The sequence below is a fragment of the Balaenoptera borealis genome, assembly GCF_965194805.1.
Source record: "Balaenoptera borealis genome assembly, chromosome: 8".
Classification (NCBI taxonomy): Eukaryota; Metazoa; Chordata; class Mammalia; order Artiodactyla; family Balaenopteridae; genus Balaenoptera; species Balaenoptera borealis.
In genome coordinates this window covers 72,634,533-72,657,925 of record NC_138865.1, presented here as the reverse complement: position 1 = coordinate 72,657,925, position 23,393 = coordinate 72,634,533, and the positions used below count along the sequence as shown (strand labels likewise).

The following is a 23,393-nucleotide window of genomic DNA, read 5'->3' as shown; positions in this document are numbered from 1 at the left end:
TAGGACACTCACTGAAGCAGCCCATCGGCGGGCCCACCCGGGAGCACGTCAGAAATGACGATTGATGTCTCCCCATTTTCAAAGTGTGGGTTGTCTCTGCCTCCGGACACTGCAATTCCAAATCCTCTCTTGGAATCCTGTTCATTGGGGTTAAGAGAAAAATTAAAATAAAATCCTTCTATAAGTGGTTTTCAGGATTTATTACAAGCAGTCGATAAAATAAAGGTCAAACCAATAACCAGAGACAGCTCAGGAACAGAAGGCTTAGAGAAACAAGTGAGAAACAGAATACAGCGTCATCATGGTTAGCTGACAGGTTTATAAAGGGAAATTCCTTATCTAAAAGAAACAGCCTTGTGAAAGCTGGACAAGATTGATAGCACAGACTGGAGTTATCAGTAGAAGCTGGCAGGGGATGGGAAATTACATCTTCTGTCCAAATAAGGATGTGTTATTGGATTCACCAATCACACCTGTTCTCATATCCAGGCCTGAGCCAGATGGGCTGGTCACAACTGAATCTATGCTAAAACCATATTTTTAAAGAATACCTTTAACTTCCAAGTTAGGGGAGCAAGTGGTTTCACCTTCATATAGGTCAAAAAGAAGGAAATGGATTTTAAAGATAAAATCCGAAGACGAACTTAGTTTTGAGATCTCATGAGAGAGCAAAGCATTAAATTCTTTTCTACATGCATATAAGACGGAAATACAGATTAATTAGATTCAAGATTAATAGAGAAATGTATAACAGTGAACCCAAATAATACAGAATCCCAGTTCATTTTGGTGTTTAAAAAGCTAAGCTCCCGGATTTCATCCAGATCACAGGGGCATGTACGTGACTATCACACTAAATACGGGTTTCATTACGCAAAAATCTTCTCAGAGAATGCAAGAACCCTCACCTCAAGATAAGTTCCCATGTGGGGCCCACCGTGGCAATCGATAACAAACAGTTAGCAACACAGACAGGCTGGCTTGTTGTTCTTCAATCGCACGGCTTTGAATTTGGCAGCGCTATCCCCTGGTACCTGGTTTTACACAGAGAGAGCTCCATCCTCTATACCAGGCCAAAAATGTTTCTCACCTTTGCCAGTTCAGGGTCCAAACTCAAATGGTATGTGGTGGAAGGGCAGAGAGAAGAGTCAGAAGATGACAAGAGGTGAAAAATAAGACCTAAAGGGGGAAGCCTCTCAACTGAAGAAACCATGATTACTGCTCCAGAAGTTTCAGCACTTGAGCACCAATCTGTGTTTTTCTACCTGGATAGATTTAATACACATTTATTCAAGAACCAAATTTGCACTGAAGTCAAGGGTTGAAGTTCATGGTTGTGACGGTCAAAGGAAAACTCTCCCTTTGAGGAACTTACAATCCATCTAAGAGGTGACAGAGACTGGAGAGACTCAGAGTGGAGAAAGAGCCATGCAGGGCCCAGGAAAAGCTAGATGCTGACCAAGGCAGTTTGATGGAATAAGCCTTTGGGATCATGAGTGCATGTCTAGCTCGAGCCGCACGCAAGTCACTTACAAACGCTTGGTGGCTGCGCTTGTTTTGAGCGGGGCTAGCACCTATCATGCCCACCTCAAACTCTGCTGTCAGAATAAAAAGGAACAGAGCTAACATTTATTAAGCAGTGATTATGTGCTGGACTCCAAGTACTAGAAGCTCTTTGTATTACCTAATTTAATCAAGAGGGGCAATACCTGTGAAATACCTTTAAAAATTAAGTAAAATACACTTACATGTGATCTTCTACTTTCAACCCCACTGTGGGGAGGGGGCTGTTGTTTAAAATCTGATTAATTCAGCACCTATTAATATAATCAGGAGTGGGACAAAGACTACAACCCATGTCTCCTGAGTGCTAAACTAACGTTTTAAAATTTAGTTTGGGGAACTCCCCGGCGGTCCAGTGGTGAGGACTCCAAGCTTCCACTGCAGGGGCACGGGTTCATTCCCTGGTCAGGGAACTAAGACCCCTCATGCATGTGGCGCAGCCAAAAAACTTTTTTTTTTTTAATTAAAAAATCTTTTTTTTAGTTTGGACTTAAAACTTACTGAGGGAATAAGTTATAAATGCTATAATTAAAATTACAAAAGTTGTAGAAGCTACCTCAACGTCCTTAAACAGAACAGATTATTTCCATTCCTCCCTTCCTTTCCTCTCTGTTTTCATAAACTATTCTATCTGGAGACAGGTGAATACATTAATTAACCTCCATAATTTTCTATATTATACAGACCTTAGCCAAAAAAATAACAACATGCAAATCCTTGTTAATGTAATAACTGTGTTTGCATAAAAATAAATAAGATCCATGATCTGTTGTGGTATACATACACAATGGAATATTACTCAGCCATAAAAAAGAATGAAATAATGCCATTTGCAGCTACATGGATGGACCTGGAGATTATCACACTAAATGAAGTAAGTCAGACAGAGAAAGACAAATATCATACGATACCACTTATATGTGGAATCTAAAAATGATACAAATGCACTTATTTACAAACTTGAAACAGACACACAGACATAGAAAATAAACTTATGGTTACCAAAGGGGAAAGGGGAGGGAGGGATAAATTAGGAATTTGGGATTAACAGATACACACAACTGTATATAAAACAGATAAAGGTCCTACTGAACAGCACAGGGAACTGTATTCAATATCTTGTAGTAACCTATAATGGAAAGGAATCTGAAAAAGTGTTTGCGTGTGTGTGTGTGTGTGTGTGTGTGTGTGTGTATGTCTTTAATGAATCGCTTTGCTGTATACCTGAAACATTGTAAATCAACTATACTTCAATTAAAAAAAAAAAAGATCCATGATCTGTAAACTGAAGAACAGACTGTAGCAGATATGACATGTGTAGTACTCACCTTCTGTAGGGTCACAGTGTACTGTTCCCATATCAACTCCTCCATGCCTCGGGCCTGTTTTAGAACAATCAAAACCAATTTGATTAAAAACACAAACATTTCAATGTTAGAAATAAAGCTATAATTCAAAATGTCTCCATAGAAAGGCCAGCTCACACATTCTATACACCAAAGAGTGGATATTTTTTAGGAACATTATACTACCTATTATATTTTCAAATATACTCTCCTTGAATGAAATGGCAAACTTAACAATACTAGAAAATTAGTGAAATACATAGGGAGAGATGTACCCTAAAAAGAATGAAATATTAGGGACTTCTCTGGCAGTCCAGTGGTTAAGACTCTGTGCATCCAATGCAGGGGCCGTGGGTTCGATCCCTCCTCAGGGAACTAAGATCCCACATGCCTTGCGGCACGGCCAAAAAGAAAAAAAAAAAAGAACGAATGGATTAAGTGTTAAGCTTTTTTATTATCACCACTCCAAAACACTGTCATGATAAAAGCCCTTATCTAGAGTTGCAAACAGATATATTTTCATTCTTTAAAAAAAAAAAAAAAATCCCTCTTCCTCAGGTCAAAGGTGACCTCCTAGGCAAGTTTTATGCATTTTTGTGTGTGGGGGGAGGGGCGGGGGGAGGCTCACGCTGTGCAGCTTGCGGGATCTTAGTTCCCTGACCAGGGATTGAACCCGGGGCCATGCCAGTGAAAGTGCTGAGTCCTAACCACTGCACCACCAGGGAACTCAAGTTTTATGGATTTTTATGTCTAAAGGAGTCCTTGGCCTTATCACAGAAACTGCCAATTTGTGTAATCTGTGGGACCCCCTGGCCTTTTCTCCACCAGTATTGCGGGTGTGAAAGATGATGATGCCAGCATAAAAGACCACTGGGCTTCAGTTTCTGACAATATTCTAAAATAGATGTCTAGACAAACCTGAAAACAGTGGATATCATTCAATAATAATAATAATAATCCATTAAATGCAGGCTGCCTTTGAGGGGAAATCCTTAAAGGCAAGAAATGCCAAGAAAGCTCAAAGCCAGAGAAATAAGGCAGCACTGAGGCAGGCATTTCAACAGGAGGCCAGGAAAAGAGAGAAACTGTAGGAGCCAAACAGGGTGGAGATCAGATCAGAGTGAATGTATTAGGGGCAAAAACACTACCAGGCAATGGAGACAGCAGGGACAGTCGCCTACCTCATTCTTGGCTCTGGGTAGAGTGGAAATAACTAAAAATATCTCCATGGAGAATTCCTGTATCAATAGACCTGTACTCATTCAGGTTTGAGACTGAAATTCATATTACAGATGTGACCACACCCTCCCCCCCCCCCCAAAACCCTCACACTCAAAGTGGTTCTGCATTGGTAGCACCACCCAGGTACATGGAGGAGAATGAAATTCTCCCCCAGAAACACACTAAAACACAGGCTTCAGAGAATCCCTCAGATAAGCATTTGAGGAACATGAGTTCACAATTTAAACACACACACAAAGCAAGTGAGAGTTAAAAGAAACAAAAAACTGCAGAATCAAAGACTATAAATATTGGAAATATAACCACAGACCAAAACAAGGATGTATAATGTTTCATGGAAATATAACCATAGACCAAAAAAAGGATGTGTAATGTTTCATATGTTTGCTTATTATAAGAAGTTAAAAGGGGAAATTAAAAGTATAATCAAAGTACAAGAGAACATCAAAAACAACCAAGCCGGACTTCCCTGGTGGTGCAGTGGTTAAGAATCCACCTGCCAATGCAGGGAACACGGGTTGCAGCCCTGGTATGGGAAGATCCCACATGCCACAGAGCAACTAAGCCCGTGTGCCACAACTACTGAAGCCCACGCGCCTAGAGCCCATGCTCCACAACAAGAGAAGCCACCACAATGAGAAGCCCGCGCACCGCAACGAAGGGTAGCCCCTACTCGCTGCAACTAGAGAAAGTCTGCGTGCAGCAATGAAGACCCAACACAGCCATAAATAAATAAATAAATAAATAAATAAATAAATAAATAAATAAAATTATTTTTTAAAAAAATGACCAAAGAAAAAATTTTAAAAATAAAAAAATATGATAATAAAATTAACACATTTTTGACGGGAGACATATTATGGCCACAGGCGTTAGTTTCTGCAAAAATCCCCCAGTCAATAATGTATTAAATTAAAAAAATGGATTAAACCACATACAACACATGGTTGAAGACAATAATGAATTAGAAGAAAGATGTGAAGAAATTACCCAGAATACAGCACAAAGCATTAAAAAAAGTGGGACACATGAAAGAAATTAAGAGTGAGAAAGTCTTACAATGTGTCTAAGATTTCCTGAAGGAGATGATAAGAGAGTGTGGGAGAGATGCAGTACTCAAGGTCACAACAGCTCTTCAGGACTTGATGATTCTTCAGGTTCAAGAAGCCTTACACATCACAAGCAGAGTAAATTCAAAAAGAAAGAAAAACACTTTGAAATTCATGGTAATCTTACTGTAGAAAAAGATACAGAGATGAGAGCATATAGGTAGAAGAGGTTACAAAAGAGCAAATAGAATAACAGCCGACTTTGAAACAGCAATAATGAAAGGCTGAACTCAGTAGAACAGTATCTTTAAAACAGTATCTGTTCATTTAGGGGGCAGAAAGACATTTTTTTTAAAAACAAAAATTGGGAAAGGTTATTACAAGCAATAAAAGAACTTCCAAAGGATAAATTTAAGAAAGGAATAATCCCAGAAGGAAGACCTAAGACGCAAGAAGGAATGTAAGCCTGGACATATATTGGCTGTATGCAACTAATCAATATAATAACGTATGATTTGTGAGAGTTAAATAAGACAGAAGTAGAACACTGGGCAACATAGCATGTAAATCCAGAAGACTTCAACATGATTTAATTATTCTAAATATTTTATTCAAGAGTAGAGTTAAACTGTAGATTAATTTTGAATTTCACTGAGTAAAATCCACATGTTAAATTTTCTGGCGTATATAATTTCCAAGATAGCAGAGAGGAAAATAAAATGAAAACAAAGCAAAACAAAAGTCAATCCAAAAGAAGGCAGAAGAGACAAAATGGGAAATTTAGAAAAAGCAGGGCAAATACAAAACAAACTGTGACTGCAGAAATGAATATAGAAGAATATAGAAGAGTAATCACAATAAATATAAAGACAGATGGTCAAGATGGATTAAAAACAAGTAGATCCAGTTACATGTTTTTTTTAATAGAGAATATCTAAAACATAAGGACACAAAGGAAAGGAATCTAATTATATGAATAAAAAGCCTTGCTGTACTTATTACATACAAATAATTTAAGAAAAACTATCTAAATTCCTTTACATTAAAATTTTTTAAAAATCAACTTTGCCATTCCTGCACTGCTACTAATGACAAAGAAAAGAATCAAAACATGTCCAGATAATGTGCTCCTGTTTTACCCAGTTAACAAACCCTTAGGCTTGGGGGGGAAAGACGTTTAGCACAAAAGGCAATTCTAACAACTGATATATTGGAGCAGATAATTTATCCTTTGATAGAACAGGATTAGGAAAAGGCAATTTTGTTTGTATGTAGAGAAGAAAGATGAGCCAGCCACTCTTGAGTAGCTATAACTGATTTCTCAAATTGAGAGGAATTTACAGTCTTTTAGTTCCCTCCTCCCTCTATGTACTCACTTTAGGGACATTTCCCTGGTTAATACCATCTGGCTCCAAGAACTCTGAGAGATTTAAAAATAGAATTCAAATCACCGCTAGGGTTAAAAAGAATTTTAAAAATGGTACCTGGAAAAGGCGAGAACTAGGATCTGTGCTACTAGCACGCGTGGGACTGGGTGCTATGGTGGGGGGATGGCGGGAGCATCAGCATCCAAAAAGAGGTGATGTTTAGGTTAAATGAAGGCACATCAACACAATGAAATATGTAAACATTCAAAAAGGGTCATTGTCTAAATTATGTAAATCTCCCCAATTATTTAAGTTTGTTCACCATGACCACTGTTTTTCAATTAAAAAAAAAAAAAAAAGAAAGTGGATTTTCAGGTGAGCTTTTTATATCTCACTCCCTCACATTTGTCCCATATCTCCTAGAACAGTGTTTGGCACACAGAGTAGGCACTCAAAAAGGTTTTCTTTTCAATAAACTAACAGATGGATACACTATTCATTCATCACCCAATCAGTATGATGAAGGCACTGATTGCTACTACTTACAAGTTTTCTTAAAGGAGATTTCTATTACATTCAGTGGCCCTCCGCTTCTTTCATAGCACACCTGAGATGGTTAGCTGGAAACTCAGGTGCCTGTGGTCTGGTGTCCAGAGACGAATAGTTTATAGCCATTCCTCTCTGGAATTTTGTGGTCTATGTCTATAACAGCATTTTCCAATTTGTGCCAGTATAACACAACTTTTCGATGATTTTAATAAAGTTTTCTTTTTTTTTTAAAAAAAAAGAGGGACTTCCCTGGTAGCGCAGTGGTTTAGAATCCGCCTGCCAATGCAGGTGACATGGATTCAATCCCTGGTCGGTGAAGATCCCACGTGCTATGGAGCAACTAAGCCCGTGCGCCATAACTACTGAGCCTGCTCTCTAGAGCCCAAGAGCCACAACTACTGAGCCCGCGCGCCTAGAACCCGTGCTCCGCAACAAGAGAAGCCACCACAATGAGACGCCCGCGCACTGCAACAAAGAGTGGCCCCCGCTCACCACAACTAGAGAAAGCCCGCACACAGCAATGAAGACCCAACGCAGCCAAAAATAAAAACATAGATAGGGCTTCCCTGGTGGCGCAGTGGTTGGGAGTCCACCTGCCAATGCAGAGGTCGCGGGTTCAGGCCCTGGTCGGGGAGGATCCCGCGTGCCGCGGAGCAGCTGGGCCCGGGTGCCACGGCTGCTGAGGCCCACACGCCTGGAGCCCGTGCTCCGCCGCAAGAGAGGCCGCCGCAATGAGAAGCCCACGCACTGCAACGGGGAGTGGCCCCCGCTCTCCACAACTAGAGAAGGACCACACGCAGCCGCGAGGACCCAACACAGCCAAAAATAAATAAATAAATTTATTTTTTAAAAAAATTGTGACTTAAAAAAATACATAAATAAATAAATTTAAAACAACAAAAAAAGAATATTTTCTTAAAGGGAAATAGTAAGCAGAAACCCAGCTGATCAGAACTGATCATCTCTTTCCATTTCCAGAGAACACCTCCTAACTTCTTGGCACCTTCGGTTTTCAAAGTGGCTTTTGTACAACCAATCCACTATCACCCGGAAGTGACCTTACTAGCATGTATGTTTTCCAAGTTTCTTCTCTGCTCTTTACCATACCTTAAAGCTGACAAATTTCAACAAAGTAAATTACTCTGTAAGTTGTGGTAAAATAAATACAGTTGCCAACTCCTCTTTGAATATAGCTATATACTCCCATATATTAAGAAAAACAGCACACAGTACCCCAGCCCAAAAATGTATTTAAAAGTCATCAGAAAAGAACCAGTACCATGACAATGACCCCTAGGACTGGGCAGTGCTATAGGGTGGAGGGGAGCACAATGTCCAAAAAGAGAGCGATGTTTAGGTTAAATGAATCAACACGATGAAATACATAGGCACTGAAATAATCATTTAACTTCTGTCCATTTTTAAAGTTTTGTCCTTATGATACCTGTGTTTTCAATTAGAAAGAGAGAATTTGTTTTATATTTTCAGGTCTGCCTGCTGTTGGTAGAAGCAGTGGGAATATAAATTGGTATAAACCTTCCAGGGGGCAAATTATTAATATGTCTCAAAATGTAAAATCTACATACCGTTTGATCAATCAATTCCACTTCTAGGAATTTATTCTACAGAAATATTTGCACAAGTGCACAAAGATATACATATAAATTTGTTTACAGCTGCTTATAATTTTTAATAATCAATGAAATGTCCAACAACAGATTGGTTACATATATACATATCTATACTTAAATGTCTATTGAGGGGAAAAATCAAGACACAAAACATCATTGTTTGTTTCTGTTTTTTATTTCCCTGATATATTTATTTTTATAAGCATACAGGGAAAAGACTGGAAGAGTAAATACCAAAAAATATTAAATTTCCCCAGGAGTTGTGGTATGGCAGAGAATATTTTTATGAGTACGTTGCTTTTAGAATATATGTCAAAAATAAAAACAGCAAACTCTCCATTAAAAGTTTTGGATTTAAAATTCTTTATCATTTAACAAAATAAGTGCATTACTACAAAATTTTATTTTCAAAACGTTGTCCAAGCACCTGGCTTTTGAAATTCACTGTTCTTCCTTAATAAGATTATACTGTCTTTAAGCATTCCTGTGCTGCCTGCAGTAGTAATTTAAATTCGATTTGGCAGAGAAGGGATGAATCCCTTACCACTACCATGCCAACAGGACTGAATCAAATTTTTAATCAATCAGACCTTGCCAGGTGCCAAAGACTTCACCAACTTGTCATGAAACTGGTCAGATTATAAGTGACTTCTTCTTACCTAGGGTTAATGGGTTGTGACACAAACCACTGACTACTTAAATGTAATATTAAAAGAATATATTAAGTGATAAATTTTAAATCTTAATTTTAAAGGTGAGGAAATTAGAGTAAAATAAATTTTAATAGTGCCTTTGAGAATTAAAAGTACACCATGCTGTATTTAGCCCACAAAGCTGTGACTTTTTACAAAGTCTCAGAGAAAACCCTTTATTCATTCATTCATTCACTTATTCACTCACTCACTCACTCAAAAATATTTACTGAGCATCCATTATGTGCCAAGCATGTGGTTTGTGGCACCTGGACTACACTGGTGAAAAAAACAGCCAAAGCCCATGTAGAGCTTACCAACCACAGGTGTGCCCCAAAAAGCCAATCACTGAGAGTCTGCCTCAACTATATACGATCTTTCCAGAAACACAGACACCCCACACAATCACACATATTCCCCAGAAAATCAGCTCCGGGTACATGGCTGGGGACAGCCTACTGACGTGCAGCAACTCAGCTGAGAGCTGAGATCAGGCCTTTCGAACTGGGCCAACAGGCTTGGGCCCCACCCAACCTGTGCTGGGCTGTGCAGAGATCAGAGAATTGCTGTCAATATTTAGACTGCATGAATGCCGGCAGGGAGCTGCTTAGCCTTTGGAGAGCTTTACAAGCACACATATATCAGAGTAAAGGTACGCGTATTCACAACGCAGTGATTCCTCTCCTGCGCAGAGGCTCGAGAACAATGTGCCAGTATGTGCACACAGCTCCACATAGAGAGTATTCACAGCAGCAATGTTTCAACAGCCCAAACCTGGAGACAACCCAAACGATCTCTCAAGAGCAAAACTGACAAATAAATTGTGATATACTATTAAAATGCAATGTTATACTGCAATGAAAATAAACTAGAGCCACACATCCACAACACAGATGCATCTCAAACATAATATGGAGTGAAAAACATCCCAGAAGAATTTATAGAGCGTGCTATCGGTTTTATATAATTCAAAGAGCAAACACTGTTTCATAAAAATGTGAACATTCTTAAAATATTCTTGTACACTTAAGAATGACTAAAACGATACGTTTTATGTTATGTGTTTTCTACTACAATGGAAAAAAAATCAAACAAAACCAATCTTCTGTTTAGAGATGTTTGTGTGTATGTATGTGTACGTGACCTGGGATGAGGCAGAGGAGTGAGAAGGGACCTTGGGTCCATTTTGGTGAGGGTCCATGGGTATGTGTGATGGGCTCATGGGTATATTTTATAATCATGCTTTATGATTTAGACACATATTTCTCTTATATGTACCAAACATTTTGTAAGTTAAAAAACAGAGGGGAAAGGGGGGCGGGTTCATGCGTGAACAAAGGGTACCCGATGATTCCTGGCCCAAGGACCTCATACCAAATATTTGTTAATGCAGTACAGACTTTGCAAAGTCAAAGAGAAGAAAGTGTGACCGTTTGGACTGGAGAAGGGCAGGGTGGGGATCGTGGCAGTAATTTGAGAGGTGCATGAAGGCAGGCGAGGTGGAGGAGCAGCTAGCTCTGAGGGAGAAGCAGGTTGCAGAAGATGCCAAGTCTCCTTTTCACCCCAAGAGTCAACATTCCAGCAGCAGGAGGACCTCCGCTTCCCCGCATCACTTTCACTTTTCCTGTAAGTAGTGAGAATAATCACCCCCACAAAATTGTAATGACTCATTCCTAGACAACACAGGAAGATAAAAGGGGGCCAATTTTTTTTTTTTTTTACCATAAATAAAACACTGTGTTAGCAGTAAGGTATTTACATGAAGAATGAGAAAGGGACAAAGACAAACAGTTATTCGATCTTTTAAAAAAATATTCTCTAGTTGTTATAAAGTTTCTTTCCTTTGAAAAATCTTGGCCAAACAGGTAAATCCCATATTTTACATAAAGAATATGGAAACGTGTTAAAAACCAACCAGAAGGCAAACACCGAAAGTCTTCACTGCCCCAACAGGAAATCTTTAAGCTTTTTGTCTGCAAACTGTTGCTTCCCAGTGATGGAGGGTCAGAGCCAAAGCTAAAGATTAATCAATATCTGCCCATAAGGGACATGTTTGATAAAAATCCCACCCACCATAAAAATAAACACTTATACATGTTATAGTGCTACAGATGTTCAAACTATAAAAGGAAAAAAAAGAACAAGGGAAAAACTTTTTTTCTATCATTTAGAATCTGAGATATAAGAATATTTTAAAAAAGAATAAGAGTATACATTTCTGCAGGATAAGGAAGCAAAAAGTTTTTTCCCCAAACAAGAAATTACAATTACCCAAATACAAACAAACATCTAATAGGCAAACTATTAAGTTATCCCCAGGAAGCAGCATCGTGCTTGCAGATTCCCAACACATGGAAAACAGCAGCCTTTGATTCAGAAACCCCGTAAGAAGCTATCAGTTTTGCATACATCTGCTAAAAATAATACAAGTATTTTAAAACCCACCAATGACTACAATCTGAATCTCACAATTTGTTACTGAAAGCTGCCAGAAGCACAAATAAATCAGAGGAAAAAGGAACCACTGTGAGAAGGCTCCCCCCCACCAACTTCCCACAAAAGAAAGGTCAGGAAAGAAAAGGGGGAGAGCTTATAGAGGGACTCACATGGACTTTCAATCTCCCCAACTTTTTAACAGCCTGGATCCACATCCTCTGGAGGACCTTAGTGGTCTTCATGGCTTCTGGAGGTTAAGCAACCAGACCACTGCCTACATCCCAGGCTGCTCACCCATTGCCATCACTCCACGTGGTTACGTAAGGGCAGATACAATAGTGGCCCACATTCCCAGCAAATCCTGTTGTCATCTCTCAGTGACACATCCATACAGCAGGGATGCCAAACGCTTTGAAAAGCACCACTTGTGAGGAGAAAAGAAAGCAGTCTGGATTTGCAACGCTCTTTGGGCTTTCTTTTCCTCCCTCTCTCCTGTGCCAGGGAACCAGAGAACTGGAGTAAATATTCCTTTTAGACGTGTAAAATGATTCAATATGCAAGTAGAAATTATTAAGTAAGTAGGGCATTCTAGAGACACGTAGAGAAGTTTTATTTACATAGATGCTCACACACACACACACACAAGAAAAGCATAAGCTGGCTGAACAGCTACTGGTAATGTTTCAGAAGAATGGAATTGTTACTGTTACCTAGAAAATTAAAAGGCATGAAGATAAGAAGCTGCTCATCCTTGGAGATAGTAAACCTGTACTCGGGCTGTTGGTGCAGCTCAGAGCCACCGCAGGGACAGAATGCTCACTCAGCAGCTCACTCCTCCTCTCTCTCCCCTTTCTGTAAATTCTGAAGATAAAAGAATAACAAAGAGCCCTGCTATCCATTTCTCTCTTTGTCTTTACCACTTGGCGGGGGGTGGTGGGGTGGAAAAGCACATTTTGGGTTTCTGAACAGCTAAGAAAGACTGTATGGGATACCAGGGGTTTTAAAGTTGGGCTTGGGATTTTGGAAGCATGGTCTCAGGGAGCTGGTGGTCCTTCTCACTACCACAGTGTATGTGACACCAATGGGCCAGAGCGAGTGAGAGTGAGCCCTTTGACTTATTTAAGGTTGAGATGTGAAATGAATGTGGACCATGAGATGCAGACCATATAGGAAGCAACTTGAAGCGGAGGCAAGGATGTGAGTTTTAAAGGCAGACGATCTGGGGGCAATCTCTGTTCCGTCACTTAGCTGTGGGCCTGGGATAATCTGTCTCCTTTACAAAATGGGGATAACACACCTACACCTTGGAGGACCAATATCAGCCTGGAATGAGGCAACCTTTCCCTACAAAGTGCACTGCTGAACGGGCACTTGAAAATGTTCACGTCCTTCCCTTGGACTCTACAAGAGTAAGTCCTTCAGAAGTGTTGGGACAGCAAAATGGGATAGGAAATGAATGAAAGTTTGTTTCAAATCTTACACTGAGGAGGGCAGGGAGGACAAAGGAGCCCTACTGAAGCAGGACCCTTAGAAGCTGAGGGGATGCCCAGGACTTGACCTCGGCTGTGCGGACGTGAGCAGGAGCCCTGGACCAGCCAGGACCAGCCCAGGGCCCCAGGCGCAGAGGGGCAAGGACGGAGGGCACAAAGCAGCTCACTCCTTTACTGTGACTGTCCTTAGGTAAACACTCCTGCTTCCCTGATGAGGAAATACACACTTCTTTCCCTTAAATTTATGCATATTGCCCAGAAGTCATAGGCATCCTACAAGTTAAGAATTCCAGATTCTTCTTCAATGATTTCCAAAAGTCACAGTTTCTGCCATCACTCACTCTTCTTAAAAAAATTGTGCTAAAAAAACTGCATAACATAAAATGTATCAACTTAACCATTTCTAAGTGTTCAGTTCAGTAGTGTTAGGTCCGTTCATGTTGTTGTGGATCTCCAGAACTTTTTTGTTGTCAATCTCCAGAACTTTTTAATCTGGCAAAACTGAAACTCTATACCCATTGAACAACTCATTCCTTCTCCTCTCAGCCCCTGGCAACCACTATCCTACTTTCTGTTCCCATGAATTTACTCTGAATATCTTATGTAAGTGGAATCATACAGTATTTGACTTTTCTGGTCTGGTTTATTTCATTTAGCATAATGTCCTCAAGGTTCATCCTTGTAACATGTGTCAGACCTTCCTTTTTAAGGCTGAATAATATGCCACTGTATACATATGCCATATTTGACTTATTCATCCACCAATGGACACTTGGGTTACTCTCACCTCTTGGCTATTGTGAATAATGCTGCTATGCACGGAGGTGTGCACATATACTAATTCTTCACTCATTCATTCAACAAATGTTTACCAAGTACAATATGCCAGACCTTGAGGATCAAATGAAGATCAAATCATACACGGCACTGCCTTCAGGAAGTCTGACAGGAGCTAGCACCTGACCTACTTGGCTGAGTGGGGAGTGGGAGGTGTTTCCCATGAGCAAGGGACATTGAGATGATGTCTGTAGAATGAATACAATTGGGGGTGGGGTGGGGTTATGCAGGACCCAGAGAATAGCACAGGGCAAAGACCCTGAAAAAGAAAGGCAGGGGGCTTCCCTGGTGGCGCAGTGGTTGAGAATCCGCCTGCCGATGCAGGGGACACGGGTTCGAGCCCTGGTCTAGGAAGATCCCACGTGCCGCGGAGCAACTAGGCCCATGAGCCACAACTACTGAGCCTGCACGTCTGGAGCCTGTGCTCCGCAACAAGAGAGGCCACGATAGTGAGAGGCCCGCGCACTGCGATGAAGAGTGGCCCCCGCTTGCCACAACTGGAGAAAGCCCTCGCACAGAAACGAAGACCCAACACAGCCAAAAATAAATTAATAAATAAATAATAATTAAAAAAAAAAAAAAAGAAAAGAAAGGCAGGAGGAGCCGCTAGCGAAAAGGCCATCGGAACCACTGCAGCCTGTTCTGATGAGCAGCTAGTCTACCAGTGGCATCAAAAGGACACTTTGTGGTGGACAGCTGCCTCCATGAGAAGATCTCAATAGTTTAGGGATTTACCTTTTCCAAGATCCCTAACTTCCATAGTCACATATTCGAGAAACATCTACCGAGCAACTAGACACCTGCCCTGTGGATAAAAGAAAAATTACCCTACATCATTACCGTCAGGCAGCCATAGTCCAGTGGGGAATTGGGACACGTAAACAGTAATCACAAGTCAATGCAACTACAACAGCAGACGAATATACAAGGCTCATTCATTCAACGAATATTCCCCAAGAACCCAGGACGTGTCAGACACTGCTGTAGATGCTGGGGGGAATACAAGCCAGAGTCCTCCCCTCACAGGGAGGATTTTAACGGAGATAACAGACAAGTGAACATATATTATAATCTCCAGTAGCAGTAAGTGCCATGGGATGTGACACTGGAAAGAATGACTCATAAGAAAACCTGGATCTCTCTCCAAGGAGAGGGAACAGCAGATGCAAAGCCAATGAGGTGAGAAACAAGCTTATAATCATGAAAGAAAAAAGGCTACATGGGGCTGGAGCAAGGCGACCCCTGAAGTAATGGCAGGTATATACAATGTGAAGTTGATGGCATGAATGCGTGTTATTAACCGGGATGGGAGGTCTGGGGTGGATGGAAGTGTGCCCCAGTGGCAGGGGAGGCCCTCCTGCGTTCTACGCGAGCTCAGTGCTGAAAGATGACTAACTTGTCGGGTGGGTGGATGACCTGGGGAGGGAACCGCAGGCAGAGCAGGAGGGATAACCTGTAAGGTGTGTGCAAGACACTGCAAGCACTCGGTGTGCCTGGGAAGTAAGCTGTTTAATAACACACATGGGATGCTACGTTCTCAGCACGGACAGATGTGTTAAATAACTTAATTACAGCTTGGGAGTCTTAAAACACACAGCCACCCTGGAAACAGGAGACCAGACGGCTATGGGAACCGGAACGGAAGGAAGCCATTAACACTCAGCAGGCACCTCGCCCATGGCTCTCTGTACAGTTTTTCACTGACGTCCACAACCCTGTGAGTTAGCTACGACTGTCTCCATCCTACGAACAGGAAAGCTGAAGCCGTAATTCACACAGTTAACGCTGTCAGATACGGGTGTGAGGCTGGAGCCCCACCCCAGATTTGATTCCTTTTCTATGTGTAGAATGTGATGTGTACTTTGCACACACTAAGCCCTTAATAAATGGTATGTGGACACCTCGAAGGAAGGAAATAAAAGGAGAGAGGAAGAAAGCAAATAAGACAGAAGGAGCACAAAGTGAAATCATCAAGGTTCCCAGGAGGCTCCATGCAGCAGATATGAAATCTTGGGAGACCACCCCCAGGATAAACTGGGCTAATGGTTTTCTGCACCAGGATTCCTATGGTGCTTTTATGCTGTGTCCAGTATGTCATTTTAGAAGGCATCTCAAGAGAGAGTATAAACAAACAGCCAGCCAGCCTCAGGATGGGTGGGCAAACCATAGCCCACCTACCTCTAGCTGATAACGGGGCTTTTGTGTTTCACCCTCCCCCCACCCTTCCCCCAGGAAATTGGTCTTATTTTAATGGCTGTGAATTATTTAGTCAAAATTCTCTTCACCAGACCCAGTTTTGAAACACCTGTCAAATAAGTAAACAGGAACCCCTTTTCCCTAGAAAAGGCAAAAAATGAGCTCCACTCTTGCTCTTCCTAAAACGAGTAGTTTTTAAAATTATAAACCAAGTCTTTGGCTTCAAGGCACCTGCCTGTGTCTCTTCAAAGCCAAACCCTTCCTGGTAGCAGTAAACTAGTAAGCAGTGAGTTAAACAACCCCTGATGTAATTCTTGGTTTACAAAAAAAAAAATCTTTCATAGTTTATTCCGTAAGTATTTCACGTTCAAATGCGATTACAATGTCACCACTAGCTTCTTACCCTCCCTTCACAACTCATGAAGGCGAGCGCTGACAGGGAACAACTAGTGTGCACGGTGTGCTCATAGCACACAACTCACAGTGGACAAAGCCTGAGTGTGACCAGGGTTAAAGAAAAAAGCTACACACAGAAGTTTAAAGAGGGATTCTTGATAGCTCAACACAGGATTCACAGGATTAGATTCTAGAGTTATTGCTGATGGGTACCAGAGTATCTACCTAAGGTAAAATTTCAGTGCACATTTAAGGAAATAATAGAGAACTGGGAGAGGATGACAGTATTCCTAGGGGTGCAATCTGCAGTTTTGAAAGCAGTTGTGCTGAAAGGCACAAAGCAATGAACCCAGACTCCCAGGAAGACACTTCCAGCCAAGACTCTGCCCCTCCCAACTGACCCATGACCTTGGGCACCCACTCAATTCCATTGCCACTTGGTGAAAACAAGTATATCATCATCTGTTTCACAGGGTGAAATGAAGCAAACTCCCACAAAAACACTGTAAAATCCAGGCCAGTAAACCTTCAATGGGGAGGTGGGGTTGTCATAAATACCCCTGGACAATGGCAGCCACACAACATGGTGGGAATAGCCCTGTAGGCCATTGCACATGCCTGGGTCCAAGTTCATCTCCCACACACTCTACAAGCTCTGTGACCTTGAGCAGTTTGCTTGTTGAGGCTCAGTTGCCTCATCTATAAAATGGGCTCAAAATCCCTACCCTATTATAATTGTTGTGAGGACTGAATGGAGTAATGCTTGTAAAGAGCCTTGCCCAGTGCTCATCACACAATTACCACTCTCCGTAAAGGTGCCCACCATTATTTCTGCAGCAGCAATGTAAGGTGACCACTCCCAAGGAAGAAACTGTTTTCTTTCTCCCAGAAGAAATCATACTCTCCCAGAGTATGATTAACTACAATAAGAACACATATGGAAGCCAAGGGAAATGAAAATATATGTCCACACAAACACCTGTACACAGATGTTCAGAGCAGCGCTACTTATCATAGCAAAGAAGTGGAAACCGCTCAAATGTCCATCAAATAATAAATGGGTAAACAAAATGTGGTATATGCATATAATCGACTATGATTCAGCCTAATAAGGAAAGAAATACCAATACATGCTCCAACAAGGATAAACCTTGAAAACATTATTAAAGAAGCCAGAAGCATAATATTTTGGGAAATCACAAAATATTATGATTCCATTTATGTAAAATGTCCAGAAGAGGCAAATCCATAGAGACCAAACGTAGACTAGTGGTTGCCTAGGAATAGGGGAATATGGAGAGAAATGGGGGGTGACTTGCTAAATGGGTACAGGGTTTCCTTTTTGGGGTGATAAAGATGTTCTAAAATTGATACGGTGTTGGTTGCACAGCTCTGTGAATATACTAAAAACCACTGAATTGTACACTTTTATTTTGTGAACTATATGTGAACTCTATCAATACAGCTTTTTTTTTTTTAATTTAAAGAATGCATCATGGATTCTGCAATCAGAAAGTGGGGATTCTTTTTTTTTCTTTTTTGGCTGCGCCACATGGCTTATGGGATCTTAGTGGCTTACGAGATCTACCAGGGATTGAACCTGGGCCCTCAGCAGTGAGAGGGCAGAGGCCTAACCACTGGACTGCCAGGGAATTCCCAGAAAGTGGGGATTCTAATCCTTGCTCCACCACTTCCATTACTTAACTTCTCCTTGCCTCAGTTTCCCCCGTCTGTAAAGCAGGGGTAGTCACAAGACCCACTCCCCTAGAGTTATTGTGAGAATTTAATCAGGTAATTCATGTACAGAACTCAGGGCGGTGCTCCACACACAACCAATGCTCTGCCATTTTCAGCTATCATCATTGTCATAATTATTAGACTCATTTTACAGAAAAGGAGAATGAAGTCAGAGAAATAAAGTAACTTGTTTGAGATTATACAAGTTAAAGGTGGCAGAGGATAGATTCTAACCCTTGTCAGTGTGGCTACAAAGCCTGTATCCTTTCGACTGAAGTATGTTGCCTCTTTCACTATACAGCGATTGTGCCTTTCAGAACCTACCCATGAGTGATGACTGGTCCCTGGCCTTGAAACCAACCAACCAACCAAAAAAAAAAAAAAAAAAAAAAAAAAAAGCCATGGTTGTTGGTGCTTGGGCACCAAACCTGCAACGGATCCAATCACTCTGACAACTCAGAACATCTTAAAAAGCATGATGGTCACTTTCAAGCAGCTGGCCTGGGTTCAGTCAACCCAGCTATGAACTCTTCCTCAGTGACTTGGTAAGAAGAGAGTGCAGGAAGGGAACAGGGTCGGACTTTATTTTATTTTATTTCTGGCTCTTTCAATAACCAGTTAGGTATAAGTTCCCTAACGGCTGTGCCCTTGTGAACACACGTTTAAATGAGGGGGCATGACATACATCATTATTAACTGAACGTTACAATGTGCCAAGACACTGTGCTAATAAATGCTTTATGGCTCTTGACCACTGATCCTTCCAAAAACTATAAAATTCCTCCCTTTTTACATATGAAAACATAAAGGCCTGATGATCCACAAAACAAGGAATTAAGAAGCTTCAATTAAAATTAAAAACTTCTCTGTGAAAGACAATGTCAAGAGAATGAGAAGACAAACCACTGACTGGGAGAAAATATTTGCAAAACACACATCTGATAAAGGACTGTTATCCAAAATATACAAAAGAACTCCTAAAACTCAACAGTAAGAAAACAAACTATTGGATTAAAAAATGGGCCAAAGACTTCAACAGATACCTCACCAAGAAGATATACACATGGCAAATAATCATATGAAAAGATGCTCCACATCATAAGTCATCGGGGAAATGCAAATTTAAGTAACAATGAGATACCACTACATACATACTAGAATGATCCAAATCTGAACAATGACAACACCAAATGCTGGTGAGGATGTGGACCAACGGGACCTCTCGTTCACTGTTGGTGAGAATGCAAAATGGTGCAGCCACTTTGAAAGACAGTTTGGTAGGCTCTTAAAAAAACTAAACATACTCTTATCATACGGTCTAGCAATCATGCTCCTCGGTATTTAACCAAAGGAGATGAAAGCTTATGTTCACATGAAAATCTGCATGTGGTTTTTAGCAGCTTTATTCATAACTGCCCAAACTTGGAAGCAACCAAGATGTCCCTCAGTAGGTGAATGGATAAATAAACTGTGGCACATCCAGACAGAGGAAATATTATTCAGTGCTAAAAAGAAATGAGCTATCGAGCCATGAAAAGACATGGAGGAACCTTAATGCATATTACAGGTGGCCTCTGTATCTGCAGGTTCTGCAGATTCAACCAACCATGGATTGAATATATTTAAAAAAAAAAAAATTTCCGAAAGTTCCAAAAAGCAAAACTTTGGGGGGGAGGGATAAATTAGGAGTTTGGGATTAACATATAAACATGACTATATATAAAATAGATAACCAACAAGGACCTACTCTATAGCACAGGGAACTCTACTCAATATTCTGTAATAACCTATATGGAAAAAGAGTCTGAAAAAGAATGGATATATGTATGTGTATAACTGAACCACTTTGCTGTACACCTGAAACTAACACAACATTGTAAATTAACTATACCCCAATATAAAATTAAAATTAAAAAAAAGAATTTCTTCACAGTGATGCTATATTTCTGTACTTCCAGTATCTTTTCACTAAAGAAAAATAAAATATGAATACTGTAATAAAAAAACAAAAACAAAACAAAAAAAACTTCAATTTGCCACATGCAAGCAACTATTTACATAGCATTTACATTATATTATTAGATATTATAAGTAATCTAGTGATAACTGAAAGTATACAGGAGGAACTGCCTGGGTTATGCGCAAATACTATGCCATTTTATATAAGGGACTTACTTGAGCATCCCTGAAATTTGGTATCCACCTTGGGTCCTGGAACCCATTTTTATATACATATATATATATATGTTTTTATATATATACATATATGTACATATCCTGAGATATTAAGGGACTCGCACACAACCCCACAGCTAGTAAGTGGATGGTCACGATCTGAATCCAGATCTGCATAAGTTCAATTTTAGTAAGATATGAGGCAAAAACAAAAACACACCATCAACAGATAATTACATTTAAGACCTCTATGTTCACAGTTCTGCTACATTAAGTTACAAAGTATAATTATAATTTAACAGGCCATTCTTATTTGTAATCACAAAGAAGCCATTAATAAGCCGAAAAAGAAGGAGCTCATTTGGCAACACAGACACAGCCCTGTCTACTCTATGATTTTAAATCTAAGCCCATAAACTTTAAAATATACCTTTACTTAAAAAAACAAACATATGTACAAACCACCACCCATGCTGGTACCAAGGTATATAAACTGCTTTGTCAAAAGGCAGGTTAGAAAACCAATTAGTGTGCTCAGCTAAATCCTGCCAGCAGGATTGGCCCTGTATTAAATACCCAAGGTCAACTGTCCCTCCCAGACCCAAGGCACCATCAGAGGATAGCTCACACAGAAAGGAGCAACATAGGGCTTCCCTGGTGGTGCAGTGGTTTAAGCATCCGCCTGCCAATGCAGGGGACACGGTTTCAAGCCCTGGTCTGGGAAGATACCACATGCCGCGGAGCAACTAAGCCCGTGTGCCACAACTGCTGAGCCTGCACTATAGAACCCACGAGCCACAACTACTGAGCCTGCATGCTACAACTACTGAAGCCTGCGCGCCTAGAGCCTGTGCTCCACAACAAGAGAAGCCCAGGCACCACAACAAAGAGTAGCGCCCACTCGTGGCAACTAGGGAAAGCCTGTGTGCAGCAACGAAGACCCAGTGCAGCCAAAAATAAATAAGTTCTCTGTGCTATACAGTCAGACCTTGCTGTTTATCCATTCTATATTTAATAGCTTACATCTCCTAACCCCACCCTCTCACTCCATCCCTCCCTCAACCCCCTCTCCCTGTGCAACCACCTGTCTGTTCTTTATGTCTGTTTGTTTCATAGATAGGTTCATTTGTGTCATATTTTAGATTCTACATGTAAGTGATATCATATGGTATTTGTCTTTCTCTTTCTGACTGACTTCACTTAGTATGATAATCTCTAGTTGCATCCATGTTGCTGCAAATGGCATTTGTTCTTTTTATGGCTGAGTAGTATTCTACTGTACATATGTACCACATCTTCTTTATCCATTCATCTGTCCATGGACATTTCGGTTGTTTCTGTGTCTTGGCTATTGTGAATAGTGCTGCTATGAACGTAGGGGTGCATGTATCTTTTTGAATTATAGTTTTGTCTGGATATATGCCCAGGAGTGGGATTGCTGGATCATACGGTAATTCTATATATTTTTAGTTTTCTGAGGAACCTCCATACTGTTTTCCACAATGGCTGCACCAACCTACATTCCCACCAACAGTGTAGGAGGGTTCCCTTTCTCCACACCCTGCTATTTGTAGACATTTTAATGATGGCCATTCTGACTGTTGTGAGGTGGTACCTCATTGTAGTTTTGATTTGCATTTCTCTAATAATTAGCGATGTTGAGAATCTTTTCATGTGCCTATTGGCCTTCTGTATTTCTTCTTTGGAGAAATGTCTATTTAGGTCTTCTGACATTTTTTGACTGGGTTTTTTGTTGTGGTTGAGCTGTATATTTGTTGTACATTTTAAATATCATAAACTTGACAGTGGAATGTGTACTTGCACGGTACATTCAGCATAATGAGTGTGCACTGTATCTCAGGGAATCAACGGAGGAAAACGAAGACCCACTTGGTTATTCAAGAACACACTCCATTCAGGGGAGGGGACAGCAAAAACTAGAGACAGGAAGGGGAAAGGTGAGGTTTCCTACATCCAGCTCCCATACCAGTGAAAGGTGGGAGCCCAAGCCAAGCTATTAAAAATAATGCACATCAGCAAGCTTTACTAATGATTTTGACTTAATAAGAAAACAGAGTAGATGAAATTGAAGCAAGTTATACCAAAATAGTTAGGCTTCTAATTTTTTTTTCTCATGACAAAACTGAAAGAAAAAGTTCTGATGTTTGAAACAGCCCTATTGCTAAACTTAGAAAGAGACCACATTCTTTGATCTAGTATCTTGTATGGCATTATTACATAAACTGAGTTAAATGGACAGTCCATAAAAAAATGTGCAGGACACCCTCCTGTCCCCACTCTTTGCCACTGTTTTCCTTTATTGGTGACATGGGAAATTTCAGATATAGGTCAATATTATTTTTTAAATTCTGAATTAAACAATGCTGAGCTCCTCTCAAAAAACCTGTCTTTGCCCAGTAACATAAATTTCTGGCAGAAATTGTATGTGATTTTAAAGCATAAAAAGGCACCCAACATTTCCCTTTTGTGGAATTTGTGGTTATTAGGAAATCAGCAAAGGCCACTGCATAGTAACAGACATATAACCCACTAGGTGGCGCAATGATGCAGAAATAAAAAAGAGATTGCTGTTTCCTTTCAAATTTAAAATTTCAAAACGTAATTCGGGGAGATTAGAAACAAACTTTAAAAATTACAATAAAACCCCACCATTATAGCTTTTATAA

The 23,393-nt window shown here is 40.5% G+C and overlaps 1 protein-coding gene across 5 annotated transcripts in view; it reads right to left on the bottom strand.

The window, feature by feature from the left end:
- TJP2 (tight junction protein 2) overlaps nt 1-23,393 on the bottom strand; it is a 132,331-nt gene that overhangs the window by 40,360 nt on the left and 68,578 nt on the right. For all 5 annotated transcript variants that reach the window (XM_082403643.1, XM_082403642.1, XM_082403645.1 and 2 more), the window contains 2 exons: nt 2,892-2,945; nt 13-137 (listed from right to left, as the gene is read on the bottom strand). In XM_082403643.1, the coding sequence (XP_082259769.1) occupies nt 13-137; nt 2,892-2,936 (170 nt within the window). In that variant the 5' untranslated portion in view covers nt 2,937-2,945. The remainder of the gene's footprint in view (nt 1-12; nt 138-2,891; nt 2,946-23,393) is intronic.